Here is a 16,660-nt window from a genome sequence, read left to right on the forward strand (position 1 = left end):
GGAACGAAATTTTATTTTTGTACTATTATTTCGATCGAATATGAGTTTTTATTAAAATTTTCCGATTTAATCTTCAAAACTGACACATTTATTGGTTTTTTTTGTTGCCTTATACGACATATCCTGTTGGGATTCTTTCTTTTTTTGTTGTTGTTAAAATGGTTTTTGTCATATTTATACTTTGTTTATTCCCAATTTTTTCCACTGCATTAACTATTTTACTTTAGTGTTTGTGAATATGTTGGGAAAACACTTATGTAGTAGGATTCATACTATACTAAATTTAAAATCAAGATGCAGTAGAAATAAACAAACCAAGACACGTTAAATGCTAATAGAAGCACTCCCGAATCATAATTTACAATGTATAAACTTTGAAAATCATGATTTGGAATTTACAATGTATATAGATTGTAAATTACGATTCGGGAGTGCTCCTAGTAGCATTTAACGTGTCTTGGTTTGTTTATTTCTACTGCATCTTGTTTGTAAATTTAGTATAGAGCGGTCCGATAAGTACTTAGCCTCCAAAAAACCAACGAAAATTTTGGAAAAATATATGCCGATATATTTCTGAACGCTGTCTCCTTACAGCTCGATACATTTCACCCAGCGATACTCATAACTTCTTTAACGGGTTTGAAAAACACATTTTCTCGGGGTCTACAAAGTAGGCTCCCGTAGCGGCGATGAACTCCTTATTCGTCTTAAATTTCTATGCAGCGAGTGACTTTCTCAAGTTTGGAAACAAAAAGAAGTCGTACATAGCCAAATCTGGGGAATACGGTATATGGGACAGCAGTTCTTAGCCCAATTCGACCAGTGTGACCGTGACGACGGCGGCGTAGGTGTGAGTTAGTGCGTTATGATGGTCTTCTTCTTCTTTTTGTATAGAAATGACTGTCTGTTTTTTCAATGTGCCTCTAGTAAGTTGTCGTTCCATCGTTTTCGTGGTCTTCCCACTGATCGCCTTCCTATTGGGGAACCGTCTCTCGCTGTCCTGACTATCATATTTTTTGTCATTCGTCTTATGTGGTCATTCCATTCTACTCTTCTGTTTCTTACCTAGTTATTAATGTTATACACCTTGCATCTTCGTCATATGTCTGTACTTCTAGCTCTGTCCCATAGAGTCTTACCATCGATTTTTCGAAGGGTTTTCATCTCCGCTGTTTCGAGCAATCTTTTCGTCCTCTCTGTGTCGGGTCGTGTTTCTGCCGCGTATGTCATTATTGGTCTGATGACTGTTTTGTAAATTCTGCCTTTCATTTCTTTCCCGATATTTTTATTTCTCCATATTGTGTCATTCAGGCAACCTGCGGCTCTGTTTGCTCTATTCACTTGATCTTCCACTTCTGTTTCGAGCCTTCCGTAGCTAGATAGTGTGATGCCTAGATATTTAAACTCCATCACTTGTTCTATTATCTGACCGTCTAGCTCCAATTTACATCTTATTGGATCTGCTGTTATAACCAAGAATTTTGTCTTTTGTGAGGAAATTAACATGTTCAGTTTTCTGGCGATTATGTTGAATTGGTGCAGCATACGTTGTAAATCATCTTCACTTTGAGAGATTAGTATTGCATCGTCCGCATAGCAGATTATTTTAAGTTGTTTTTCTCCCATTTGGTATCCTTTTTTAGTTCTTACTTTTTTTATTATTTCGTCCATGATCAGGTTGAACAATAAAGGACTCAAGGAATCCCCTTGTTTTATCCCATTGCCGGCTTCAATTGGGTCAGTTAATTCATCGTCCACTTTCACTTTTATTGTGTTGTTCTGGTAGATGTTTTCGATCGTTTTAATTATTCCTAGAGCTACCTCTCTCGAGTATAACAAATGGATAACGTCCTATAATGTGACCCTGTCAAATGCTTTCTGAAGGTCCACGAAACATAAATATGCCGGTTTGTTGTATTCCAACGATTTCTCTTGAACTTGCCTCATTATAAATATAGCGTCAGTGCATGACCTTCCCGACCTAAATCCTTGTTCTTCTGCTAATGTATAATTTCATTCAATTTGTTTGGTATCACTTTGGTTGTTAATTTTAATGTTGTGTTTCTCCGGGTCCGATTTGTCTCCATTTTTGAAGAGAGGTATTAGGATGCTTGATCTCCATTCTTGTGGTATTCTGTTTTGTTCTATTATTTTTTGTATTAGTTTTAATAGTTGTTTAGTTAAATCTTGTCCTCCGTACTTTAGGAGTTCGTTCGATATTCTGTCCTCTCCTGGAGATTTTCTATTTTTTAATTTTCTTAATGCTTCCTTTACCTCTCCCTCCTCGATGTTTATTTCTTCGTTTGTTGTAACTTCAGGTGTTGGTGGTTCATTATCGTCGCCTTTAGCAAATAGAGATCGGAAGTAGTCTGCCCATGTTTTCTTTTGAGTGTGTTTCACTTTTATTAATTCGTTCATCTCCTTTCTTTGCCCTCTGATCATTCTCCATACTTCTTTTTGTGTTCCGTAGAAGTCGTGTTCCATCTGTTTAGAAAAACTCTGCCAGTGCTCCCTTTTTATTTGCCTCACTAAAGCATTCGTTTCGTTTCTGATTCGTTTTTAGTGGTTGTATGCCTGTTGTGTTTGTTTCGTTCTGTATTGTAAAAAGGCTTTCTTCTTTTCTTCACATTTTATCTTAACTTCCTCTCTAAACCACGGGGTTTTCTTCTTTAATATGTGAGTATTCGTTACTTTTCTCTCTCCAAGTGATTCTGTTGCAGCGTTGATTATGTTATCTTTGAGTTTTTGCCAGCTTTCATCGATGTTATCGTTTTCTAATATTCCATTCTCAGCAATCTTCTCTGATATTCTTTTCCTGTATAAGTATTCCGTGGATTCCGTATGTAGTCGACTTTGTATTCCGACTTTGATTTTTGTTTGTGTTGGTGCTACCCTATTGGGTGTGAAATATTTCATAATTATTCCTATTTTACATAATAGTAAGCTATGATCGCTACCTACATGTAGGTAGGTTATGATGGTAAAAGACTTCCACAATTGGGAATGTTTTTTCTGCAATTCGACGTCGAATCGGCCCAATAATGCGGCATATTAAAGCCCTGTGAACTTTTGCCCTTTTCCAAAAAGTTGATATAGGTCACACCTTGTTAATCCCAAAAACGATGATCATCACCTTTCCGGCTGATAGAACAGTCTTTGCCTTCTTCGGAGCACGTTCGCGGGGTGACTGGACGACGTCCACTGTATCGACTGTTCCTTGGTTTCTGATGAGTACTTACTTGTGGATCCCATGTTACGTCGACGGTTATGAAGCAACGTAGAAACTCCTTCAGATTACGCTTAAACAACCTCAAACACTGCTCTGAAGTGGTCTCAGGGTTGCGCTTGTTAGTCAGAGTGAGAGAACGCGGCATCCATCGCGCTGACAGCTTTCTCATGTCCAAAATTTCATGCAGGATATGACTCACGCGATCTTTTGAAATGCCTACCGTCTTAGATATCCGCTAATACGAAATCATAAATTTCTCTCACGTTATCAGCCATGGTAGCTGTTTTCGGAACAACTGGGCGTGAATGATCAAAAACCGACGTGCGATAACGTTGAAACTTGTTAAACCAATTTTTGCCGGTCGCTATCGGAAGAGAAGAGTCACCGTACACAGCATTCATGCGATCTTTGATTTCACTGCGGAATTTCGCTTCCAAAAAGAAGAATCGAATCAGCGACTGATATTGCTTTTTTTTCATTTTTCTAAAATCCTCAGACACGCCCGCTTAAACACGCGGGTGTTTAATCTCAAACATTCAATTTTCATATTCGATATTAAACAATCTTTTTATCACCCCGTATATCACATGAACGCAACTGTTATTATATTGCAAACATGTGCGGGCTATTTAATTAGTTTAATTATTGCAAATCATAAAAAATATTTGGGCAATGGACACTAATTTTGCCGACTAAATAAAAACCTTTGTTCTTTGTTCGCGTGGGCTATGACCCAATTCATCATGCCGCTAATAAAGAGTTACATTAAATACATTTCTTTGAGTCAATTCAACGAGTCAAGATGTGGCTTTAACTAGATTCCTTCAAGTCAATTCAAACAGTAAAGATGGGCTTTGAAATACATTCCTTCGATTCACTTCATACATATCAACATGTAGCATCATTAGTGTGACCAACTCCAATTCAGTTGAATTTGGGACAAAACTGAAAAAATACTTGAAATCCGGGACTTTTCAATGAAAATCGGGCCATTTTTTATTTTTTAAATATAGGACTTTAATACCATCATTTTATTGCTTATTTAACATTTTTATGTTGACAATGATATTTTTAATGGGATTAAACCACAATTGGTTAGAATGATAATTATATTTTTGTTAGCTTTTGAAGTTTCGACTTCCAATCATTCTCAAAAAAGGAAAAATTAGAAAATAAAGTTATGTTGGATTTTCATGTAAATATAACCTTAGGTTAATATAAAAATGTAATTATCATTACAACCAATTGTGACTTAATCCCATCAAAAATATAATTTCCAAACAGGCCACAAGAAAACAGCTTCAAAACATTTAAAAATCAATCAATTCATATTTTAAATTGACCTCAACAAACAAAATATGATGTATTGTTGCAATGTAATTCTTTACATTGCTTATTTTTTAAAATCATAATTATTGGCGATTTTTTTTAGTCCCAACAATTTAATTTGATGTGAATTCTTAAAATAATAACGAAAAAAATTGAATTTTACCAAAAAGTTGAAAATTCGGATGGCCCGGAAGCTTTGTCCGGGACGCCAGGTCACGACTTCGTAATTCGGGTCATGTCCCGGATTTTTCGGGCAATCGGTCACTAAAGTAGCGTCATTAGGTCTCCCTGGAAGTTAGTGTAGTTTACAGAAATAAATTATCATCTTTAATTTGGTGTTTCACTAAGGAAGAATTTCTCATATCGAGTTCAACTCCAGTTTAACCTGAACTTTTAGTGAACGTCAGTTTAAAGTCAAAATCGTCTTTCTTAATTCACGTTCAACCGATGGCAGTTTAAACTTGAACGATGCTTGAACGCTGGAATTCGGCCGTTCAAAGATTTCTGAACCCAGTTCAGATGATTTCATGGATTACGCATGCGTTGTATTTATCATGATACTATAAAATAAATAACAAGATAGTATCTTCCCGTAGCGCAAATACGTCCGAGTTCACGCACCGCATGACGTAACTGGAGACCGGAATTTGAATTCTTGTTGTTAGCTTATAGTCCTGCCTGTATCGTTGCCCTCGTTAGGTAACTTATTCCAATTCGATTTTGTTGCACCAACTCACTTAAAAAGAGTTCCTTATAAGAAATACACAGAAATAAATTATCATCTTTAATTTGGTGTTTCACTAAGGAAGAATTTCTCATATCGAGTTCAACTCCAGTTTAACCTGAACTTTTAGTGAACGTCAGTTTAAAGTCAAAATCGTCTTTCTCAATTCACGTTCAACCGATGGCAGTTTAAACTTGAACGATGCTTGAACGCTGGAATTCGGCCGTTCAAAGATTTCTGAACCCAGTTCAGATGATTTCATGGATTACGCATGCGTTGTATCATGATACTATAAAATAAATAACAAGATAGTATCTTCCCGTAGCGCAAATACGTCCGAGTTCACGCACCGCATGACGTAACTGGAGACCGGAATTTGAATTCTTGTTGTTAGCTTATAGTCCTGCCTGTATCGTTGCCCTCGTTAGGTAACGTATTCCAATTCGATTTTGTTGCACCAACTCACTTAAAAAGAGTCCCTTATAAGAAATACACAGAGTGCCGGGAGGTGCCACGGTCGGAAAATTGTTAAAGCAATTATCTTAAACAAATTTTAAAAATCTATTTTTTCACTTCGTATATATTTTTTAGATTCTTGGGGTCATTATAAGCCAAAAAGGTCTCTCGTAATTTTTCTCTAAAATTGACTGTTGTTTAGTTATATTCAGTTAAATTTTGTCATTATTTTATTACTGAGCTGTTATTTTTAATTGTGAACCATGAGCGCTAAGTGAGGCGGCCGTCAATGTGAGTGCAAGTGAGATACACCATTAGACCGCCGGAATGGTGCATCTCTTTCACACTCACTATAGGGCTTTTCATCGATTCTCATTTGTTTCGAGCTTCTGTCATGTGTCACATAATATTAATATATCTACGTCATACGTCTTTGGTTTGTATCATTGGTATATGCCAATAACGTATAACGTAGATATATTAATATTATGTGACACATGACAGAAGCTCGAAACAAATGACTGTGAATGAAAAGCCCTATTGACGGCCGCCTATTCGCGGTGTGCAAGTACTTGGAAGGGAATTGAGAAACGATCGTGCGCGAATAGCGGAGAAATATTGCAACTTTCTTAAATAATTCATATTGTCAATTGAAATTGTCAAATTGACGTAGATACATTTCATATCTACTGTCATTGAAGAACAAAAATTATATGTTGCTCCACATTATTGATATGATATGCAATTATTATATAGGGTGTCCCAAAACTAGCGGAACGGTCGAATATTTCGCAAAATAAACATCAGATCGAAAAACTGAAAAATACGTATTCAATGATTTTCAAAAATCTGTCAAATAACACTAAACACGACCCCCCACTCCACCCCTAGAGGTAGAGTGGGGGTAACTTAAAAATCTTAAATAGAAACCCCCAGTTTTTATTGCAGATTTGGATTCCTTACGTAAAAGTAAGCAAATTTTATTCGAGACATTTTTTCGAACTGTGGATAGATGGCGCTATAATTGGGAGAAACCATTTATCCTGATACCATAGGTAAATTGTAGAAACTGTCTAATATCTCGAGAAATACACTTCCAAATGAAAGACAAAAAAACACGTATTTAATATTTTTTAAAAACCTATCGAATAGCACCAAACATAACCCTCCAACCTACCCCCTCAAGGTGGGGTGGGGGTAACCTTAAAATCTTAAATAGCAATCCCCACTTTTTATTACAGATTCAGATTCGTCATGAAAAATTAAGCAACTAATAAATCGTATTAGGCGCTAATAAATCGTATTTTTCCAATTAAAGCGCCATCTATTAACAATTTTAAAAAATGTTTTAAATAAATGTTGCTTAATTTTTCATGACGAATCCGAGTCTGCAATAAAAAGCGGGGGTTGCTATTGAAGATTTTGAAGTTACCCCCACTCCACCACCAGCCTCCAGGGGGTGGGTTGGAGGGTCATGTTTAGTGTTATTTGATAGGTTTTCGAAAAATATTAAAATCTTGTTTTTTGGTTTCTCATTTGGAAGTGTATTTCTGGAGATATTAGAGCGTTTCCATAATTATTTACCTATGGTATCAGGATAAATCGTTTTTCCCAATTATAGCGCCATCTATCTACAGTTCGAAAAAATGTTTTGAATAAAAGTTGCTTACTTTTACGTAACGAATCCAAATTTACAAGAAAAAATGGGTGTTTCCATTTGAGATTTTAAAGTTACCCCCACCCCACCTCCAGGGGGTGTAGTGGGGGTTGGTGTTTAGTGTCTTTGGATAGATTTTTGAAAATGATTCAACATGTATTTTTCAGTTTTTCGATCCGATGTTTAGTTCGCGAAATATTCGACCGTTCCACTACTTTTGGGACACCTTGTATAAAGGTAAATTTAATTAATTGTATTTTGCAGTACTGCATTTTAATAACTAATTTTTCGTACTTCCGGGCCTAAAGTGACAACTTCACTCCCTTGTGACAGGTACTAAAGTGTCACATTTAATCCCTCCGGGATTAAATATTGACGAAACTCCCGGAACGATTAAATCACAAACAAACGAATTTAAGGGATATTTTATTGAAAAATATAATTAATTAGAATGGTAATTAACGTTAATATTCAAATTAATATTGTGACAGTTCGTCATATTGACCAGTCTTTCCTGGGTTAATGCAGCAGGTAACTGACGAGTTTACCTTAAGCATTAAATATTTATCATCCGGAGCCTCCCGTAAGAACTGATCTACCTGCTCAGACGTGAGAATTCTTGACTTCTTTGGCTTAAATCCCTCATTTCTTCTCTTCAAAAAAGCTAATAATTTTGGAAATTTACTTATATCAATATCTTCTCTAATGTTAATAACCGATTTCAGCATGGAGTAATGTGCCCAGAGAGTTGAGGCACAAACCGCTTTTGATTTATCATCGAAGTAGACTAACAGCGCATTTTCAGTAGGTTGTCTCACATTTTTTAAGCGGCACCACTTTTTAAAAGCATCGTACTGCTGCTCGTATAGTTTTCTAGATTTCGGTGGTAACAATTCTTCACCTACTTCGGCTGCTCTTTTATCAATATCAGATACACCTTCTTCACTCATGATACCAATAATTATCAATAACAATGTTTCTTTACAATGACACTAGTAATGACAATGTTTCTAAATTATAACTGTCACAACGCAATGTTACTATGGTAACTTATTTTAAAGACAGTTTATTAAATGAGTTGAAGAGAGAAAAAACTGATTGAAATTATTGAAATAATTAATAAAATCATACCGGAAGTACGAAAAGTATCGTATATACCTTGCGACTGAAGTACATTTAATCCTTCAGGTAAATTATGGCCCTCCCTGCGGTCGGGCCATAAACTTTACCTTCAGGATTAAATGTACTACTTCAGTCCCGCGGTATATAATGTACTATTATTTACTACATACAATTATTTACGTTTTAATAACATAACCTGAATCTTATTTTTTCTTATTATTTTTTTGGACTATGGCCTTGACAATTATCCAGTAACCAGGACTAATATAATTGGCCAATATAATTAAAAGTGCGAATAAAGTTGCAGAGCGTAGAAATAGGTGTCGCTTTGCCGAACTTGCAAGGTCCCAATATGCAGTTAGCGCTCATTGTTAATAATTAAAAATAACAGGTAATAGTAATAAAATAATGACAAAAATTTCTTCAGGACCTTGTAGATGGGCTTTAAACTTTGATTTGGTCACTTTCTAACTTTCATAGTAATAATTTTTAACTGAGTTATTAAGCCTTGAAAATTGCGATTTTCGCGTCAAATATTAAATCGCGTATAACTCGACAAAAATAAATTTTAGAGAAAAATCACAAGAGACCTTTTTTGCTTATAATGATCCAAAAAATCTAAGAAAACTAAACGAATTGAAAAAATTTTTTTTTAAATTTGTTTTAAAAAAATTGTTTAAACAATTTTCTGACCGCAGGACCTCCCGGCACCCTGTGGATTTGTTATAAAGAACTCCTTTTTAGTAAGTTTGTCAAAAAATCGAACTGGAATAATTTACCTAACGGGGGCGACCATACAGCCTGGACTATACAACCGCGAGCAATTCAAACTAATCGGAAATCATTCGGACATTACGAACCATTACGAACTTGGATCTCCAGTTACGTCACGACTCCCTTCTCTTTGAGATGCGCAATATATTATCTTGTTATTTATATTTATAGTATCATGCGTTTTATTAACACGAAACACTGTCATAATATAAATATAACCTATTTTATTATATTAAGCCTAACGATAAAAGATAACATTATTTTTGTTTTTATAACATTATTTTTGTTTTTATAACATTTATTTATAATTATTAAAATGACTATTTGACTATAAATACTTAAATTTAACTTTATTCAAAAACAGCGTAAAAAAGGTAGTTCAAAATGGTGAGTTTTTTACCTTTTGCCATCTATTGGCATTTCTCGAAAGCTGTAGAACGTGCACTGACATGAACGTGCAATGAGAAATGCATTCCAAACAAAACCGAAGTTCACCGGTGAACCTGGTTCAACTGAACCATAGATTACCGCAGGTATGAGAAATCGACCCTTAGGGCGATAGATCCTGCAGCTGAGCCGAAGGGCTACTATACTCGCGGTAAAAACAAAATTGCAAGTCCGAATTGGCTGAGATTTTGACATCTAGAAGATGTTAAACCGTCTACAAGAATATATTTACGATAGTATATTTCTTTTGCGATAGTGGCACCATCGGGAGGAGAGGCTAAGTAATTGTCGGACCATCCACGTATTATTAGGGTTCATAGTGTAGTAAATGAAACATTCGTAAAACATCCTAAATTATATATTTATGTTTATAAACACATTCACACATACATGAAGATTTTTATTTCAATCATTTTTACCTACACACAGCCTTTTTGATAAGTCGGTAGATACAGTAATAGCGAAATATCAAATAGCTGTGGGACACTGATACAAGAGACAGAATATACTTTTGAGTTGATAAAAAATTAAAAACTTAATCGCTAATGTAGAAATTTCGAGACACGTAAATTTCGTTGTGTAATTTTAAATTTTTATTATAATTTTTGCAAAACCAACCATTTTTACTTCGTAAAATCACATTTAGGCGATACAAATTTGTAAATGTAAATATTTAAACTCTTTAAAATGTACACAAAACGTTACGTTACTATTTAGAAGTTATTTTGACCACGTCCTACACTCTACATACTGATACTAGCAACATACAAATCATCAATTCCCTACTTTTTACAATTCCTTTCATTTACCTTACTATTACATTTTCCATCACAGAAAAATTATAAGGCATGTTAATTCAACTAAACTCTATACAAACAACTCATTCAGTAACATCCTTTACTGTTGACTGCTTAGAGAAATTTAGATCTTTACTACAGACAAAAGAGACATAACTAATCCTAACAGATCTGTCAACTAACTGTTGGTAACGACGTAGTCATTCTAAAAAGTGCATTATTTTTCGTGATTCATCTGAAGTGAAAATAATATTGAATCATTTAAACGTGGACGAAAAAAAGACAGGCAGTAATATGCTGCTTATAATCGGGAACTAAGATGCTAGAACCATTTAAAGAAAACTGGAAAAGAGCTAAGGATATTCCATAACAATATTTTATAGATTATCTTAAACTATAGAAATTGATAATATAATATTTCTAAACTTGCGAATAAGAAATAAGTTGAAATATTGAAACAAAAAATCGATGAATATTAGGAAAACGTTTACCTTTGACGATATATTTCAATTACCACAGTTAACGGTTCAAACATAAACGGACACTTGGTCATAGGAACTAAATAAAGAAAATGAGTGAGCAAACCGGATACATGGTTTTAGAATCTTTGTGACAGCATTTTGGCAAAATACTCATTATTGAAAATTTCTGAGCAAGTGAAACATAAGAAATATCACAAGGAAAAATTCCTGTAACTGGCTGTATACCATAAATCACAAAAAATAAAACCTTATCTTGTAAAAGGTATATTGTAAAAATCTTGTAAAAATATACCTTTTACAGGATAAGGTTTTTATTTTTGAAACATAAGAAGTGAAACGTAAAAATCAAAAAAGAAAGACGACTGACGTTTTTACCAACGTTTAAACGTCAAAAATATCTACAAGTTAAATTCATGTCTTAATAATCCTACCTATCGAAAATTCAGCATAAATATTTCAATAAGTCTTCTTCCCAATTCTGTGACTACTAGTGTAGGAAATGACAAAAATCTTCTATTATTATCTAAGATAAAACAAACGAAACAGAAAGAACTTACTTTATTGAATAGGTTAAAAAACAGTAGTGAACTAGTTGCCTATATAAGAAAATACAAGAAGCACACTGTGAATATTTCTTAAACGGCCGATTTATCTATTCTACACATTTATACTTTCTTTAAAATTTCGTAACACTTTTATACAGTTAAAAACAAAAAAATACCTTAAGAGTCACAACAAACAAAAACTTTTTATTAACTAACTGTAGATTAACTGATATATTCATGAAATTCAAAATATATTCATTCAAAATTCGAATCTTCTAATTTTTGAAAACTCGTTTTTAGAACTGAATTGAAGAGGTTATAAGAAATGTGTGAGTGAACCTCAAAATAAAACTACAATTTTAGTTTGTTGTGATCTGGCACTGTGATTAAAACTGAATTTTGAAGAATGAAGACAATTTGGCCCGATATTTCTCAAAAAACATTTTTAACAGCTAATACATTTACAAAAATTTCACGGAGCAAGTACATGACTTTCCTCTCTCTTTAATTTAATATAAGATATGTATCTAATCTAAATACAAGCTAAATAAGAATATAATTACAAATAAAATAAATTGATTGTTTGGCTTTTAATTAACATTCAAATAGACCAGTCATTGACCATTTTATATACAGCATGTCCCAATATAATATATCCAATATTTGAAATTATTTAGTTGGTTAGAGTTTGATCACCTACGTGCATAAACATACAAGTATTATATATGTCTATGCGTAGGTTGGTAACATAATTTCAAGTTCATAAACAACAATATCAAAGGGAAAAGTCAAACACATCTTTTGATTGAATAGCAAGACCCGTGTCAATACCAGCTTATATTTTGTTAAAAAATTGACAACAAATAAAGAGCTTTAAAATTAATCAAGAAGTATTAGATGGCATATTTTATTTTAAATTTAGATTAATTTTAAGTTTGTTGTTTTTCTTAAATAACTGTTGTTTAAAAAAACGAATACAGCACCAATTATTGCAAAAATTTAATAAATGCTCGTCTAACAAAGATCTCTGGAATATTTTATATTGCGAATTTGTCTAACATTCATTCGTTAATTGGAATATTTATATGGTAGCGATAATAGCAGAGACGATAATGAATATATTCGTAACAATGCTCATTGACTGGCTATTTTATAATATAAAAGTGATGATAAAACACAAGATTTTTTTTTTTTCAAAATAAGCTCACCTAGGAAATAGATACTAAGACTACACTAAATTTTTTATATTACAAAATTGTATACGATTAAAAAAGTCGTTTGAACGACATATAAAAACTGTCCAGATTTCTAAAGACAATATAAAATATTTTATTATGGGAGTATTAAAACTTCTGATTACATTTTTTTAATGGATAAATGTATGAGAGTCGGTTAGGCAGCTTCCATGTGTGATTTGGTCGGATTTATTTGATCACTGCCAAATATGATCAATTTGTTTTGTTTAAAATGTATGTATAAAAACTTATTACTTTTGGTGGAAGGACTGAACTTATTCTTCTACCGTTACAACCTCCTAAAAATAAAAAAAGTATGCATTAGTACTTTATATCTATATGTATAGTTGTAAGTATACTGGAATACGAAACATACAAGCTGTATACCAAAACAAAATAGTTTTGTAGTCATCACATACATAACTTTAAAAACTAAACTCACAAAATGTCGCCTTTATACCTGGAGGGGTAAAAGTACAAGGCCCAAGATCGCGAGGAAGATCCCAACAAGATGGATCGATCAAGTTACAGGAAGACGCAGAAGACCTACTCATGAGATATGAGTTAAAATAAATGACCAGAGACAGAGATCTTTGGAGACAGACAATGCACGACATCAGGATGACTACTGCACTCCCTCCGGGGGGTCAGGACTGAAGAGACAGATACCCGGAGATCACTCGTAGATATATACACTAGGGTGGAGCGAACAAATCGATTTTCAAATAATAATTTGCCTATATGCGGAAAAGTGGTCTAGGATTGAATCTTAACTTGTGTTAAAATCTTAACTTATTGAAAGGCAGTTCATTTGATTACATGAAATCAACCCCAACTCAAGAATATCCGTCGCAAAAAATCATAGCATGTGATCTGTCTTTAAAAAGACAACCAAATGCAACGGTGACAGTAAAATTCTCATGAATTAAAATTAAAATCATTTTTTTAGTTAAATTGTGGCTTACTCGTATTTCCCATTTAGAATAGTTGATTACCAGAACATATTTGTGTTAGTTTCAGAACCAAACTCTGAGTATTTTGGACATCTTACTTTACAATCTGGTTCAGCAAAAAATATTGCAGACAATTTATTCAGTTTCTTAAAATCTAAATGTGACTTTTCTACTTTGGTTGCAATTGGACGCGATGGAACAGCGGTAAATACTGGCGTTCACAATGGTGCAATTCGCAAATTAGAACTTCAAATTAAGAAACCATTACAGTGGTTCTGGTTGTCTTTTACATGGAAACGAGCTACCATTACGACATTAGATGAAGTGTTTAGATGGAGAAACCATAGGACCTACCGGATTTTCATGTGAAATAAAAAGCTTTTAGAAACTTGTGAAACCCTACCTGTTTTTGAATTTCGAAAAATTCAAAGTGAAATTCCTGAAGTAGATATTAATACATTTAGTACAGACCAAAAATATTTGTACGAAATAAGCAAAGCTGTAAGTAATGATACCGTATCAGACAGCTTAGACAACCGGGAAAGATGGCACATTCGAGATGGATTATAACAGCAAACAAACTTTATGTAGGAACTTAAAATCCGACTACCGATTTAAATATTTTGGCAACTTAAAATAAAGCCAGAAGTTAAATATGGGCCAATCCATTTATTTAATATGATTCAATGCTCGCAATATTTATCACTAAAACTAAAGAAAACAGTGAACAAAGTAATTCAAGGTAATGGATATTTTGCACACCCAGAGAATATTCTCGTAGCTATGTTGGGTGATAAACGACCCCACATCCGAGAGCTAGGTTTGAGGCGCATATTAAAGTCTAAGAATGGGCAAGAAACCAAGGAAATTCGCCAGTTTAAAGTTCCAACTATAAATTTTGGAGCCAAAGAGTATTTTGACTTAATTCATTGGCAAACTAGTGTAATATCAGAACCACCATAACAAAACAATTGTCAACAGATGAACTTAGAAAAATTATTGATGACACGACTTCAAATAAATTTGAAATTCCTAAATTTCCTTGTCATTCGCAAGCAGTGGAAAGATGTGTCAAAGTAGAGACAGAAGCATCATTATTGGTTTGTGGAGCTGAAGCAAGAGATGGATTCATAAGAAATCGAGTTTTGTCAAGAAAAGTATTACCTAAGTTTGAAACAAAATCCGATTATTTTCAAACCTTACAGTAAATAATTAAATAAACTATGTTGTAGTAAGTTTTGAGTTGTAAACAAGCAAAAACAACATTAATATAAAATAAAAAAGTTATGTTTTTTTTTTCAATAATTTTTTTTTAATTTGTAAATTTTTAAAGTTTTGGGGGCACCGGAAGATATTGTTCTATCAATCCCAAATTTTGGATAACGTTTTGCAATAATATACAATAATATACGTTTTGCAATAACCACTTTTTCGCATATAGGACATATCAATTTCTAAAAACAAATTTTTTCTTTGTTTTCGCCCCACCCTAATGTACACCTGCACTGGTGATCCGCAACAAAATAAAGTGCATATGAAGAGTACAGGGGAAAACAAGGAATGTCACATTTTATACATATTGAGATAACCACCAATAAAAGTTTCATTCTTATGATATCTAAAAACTACTTAGGAGATTCTTAGCAGAATTCTAGCAATTCTTATTCTATAATTTTATTATAATATTAATCTATATTAACTTATTAATTTAATAATGCACCAAAAAACTGCTAACATTCCTTATTTTTGTTCAGTGGCGTGCGGACAATCCTGGATACAAATTCTTAGACAATTTATATGGACTGCTCTTTCTGTTTATCTTGTTCAGTGGCGTGCGGACAATCCTGGATACAAATTCTTAGACAATTTATATGGACTGCTCTTTCTGTTTATTGTCCTGAATCGATAGCCTAGTCGATAGTACTCAGTTTTTGCTACCACGTGGCGAGAAAAGCAAAAATTAATAAAAAAAGTGACATTCCTTGTTTTTCCCCTGTACTCTTCATATGTATAAACAAAAGGTAGGTACAGAAACTCTAAAACAACAGAATCTATCCAAGCGAAAATATCCATAACAAAGTGAAAAAGAAAATATGTATTTACTATTGTTAGAGAAAAAATAGAAAATCAATATTACTTATTTGTACTATATATCTATTCAGCTTCTTTTGATAAGGTGCTGCATACTAAAATACTGGAACTATTTGCTTGGGACATTTCTATATTATGTACTAGATTTATTCATCTCTATACGAAGAAACGTCACGATACAAGACAATGTTAGGAATCTCTTTCTTCCAACAATACATAAGGAGTTCCCCATGCAAATTACCACCATTTACACTCCTTACATACCTAACACACATTGCCACCATGCACATGGTGGCAATTTGCACAGATAAACTGTTGATGGGATAATTTTACTTACATATATTAATCGTAAAAAAGTCTTAAAAGCATGAACATGCTTGTTAATAAGTTGTTGCATATGCAAAGGGTTCATTAGAAAAATTAAAAAGAATATGAAATAAATACATCGCAAGGACTTTAAAAAAAACCAATACACTGAGATCTATTCTATTCAAAATCAAACTAAACAACACACAGGAGAGTTCTAAGAGCTGTATCTATAAAATACCTTGTAAATGTAACAAGTTTGATGTGGGAGAAACTTCAAGACCACTAAGTGTAAGGATAAACAAGCATGATGCATCAAAAATAGAGACTTCAACAATGGATATTCAAACAAGCCTGGGACAATTAGGGGAGTGCAATTAGAACGAAAACATGCATTGTTTCGGAAAAATTCAAACAAGCTTATATTTTTATAAAACTTTTTTTGTTAGTTTATATACATGTTAAAGTAAAAAGTTCTACTCGCAGATTTGGCCGCTAATTGTTTATTAATTG

The 16,660-nt window shown here is 33.4% G+C and overlaps 1 protein-coding gene across 5 annotated transcripts in view; it reads right to left on the reverse strand.

Moving 5' to 3' along the window:
• Positions 1-10,080: 10,080 nt before the first annotated feature.
• LOC126882057 (A-kinase anchor protein 200-like) overlaps positions 10,081-16,660 on the reverse strand; it is a 640,814-nt gene continuing 634,234 nt past the window's right edge. For all 5 annotated transcript variants that reach the window (XM_050646875.1, XM_050646876.1, XM_050646879.1 and 2 more), the window contains one exon: positions 10,081-13,096. In XM_050646875.1, the coding sequence (XP_050502832.1) occupies positions 13,073-13,096 (24 nt within the window). In that variant the 3' untranslated portion in view covers positions 10,081-13,072. The remainder of the gene's footprint in view (positions 13,097-16,660) is intronic.

This window comes from Diabrotica virgifera, chromosome 3 (assembly GCF_917563875.1).
Source record: "Diabrotica virgifera virgifera chromosome 3, PGI_DIABVI_V3a".
Lineage (NCBI taxonomy): Eukaryota > Metazoa > Arthropoda > Insecta > Coleoptera > Chrysomelidae > Diabrotica > Diabrotica virgifera.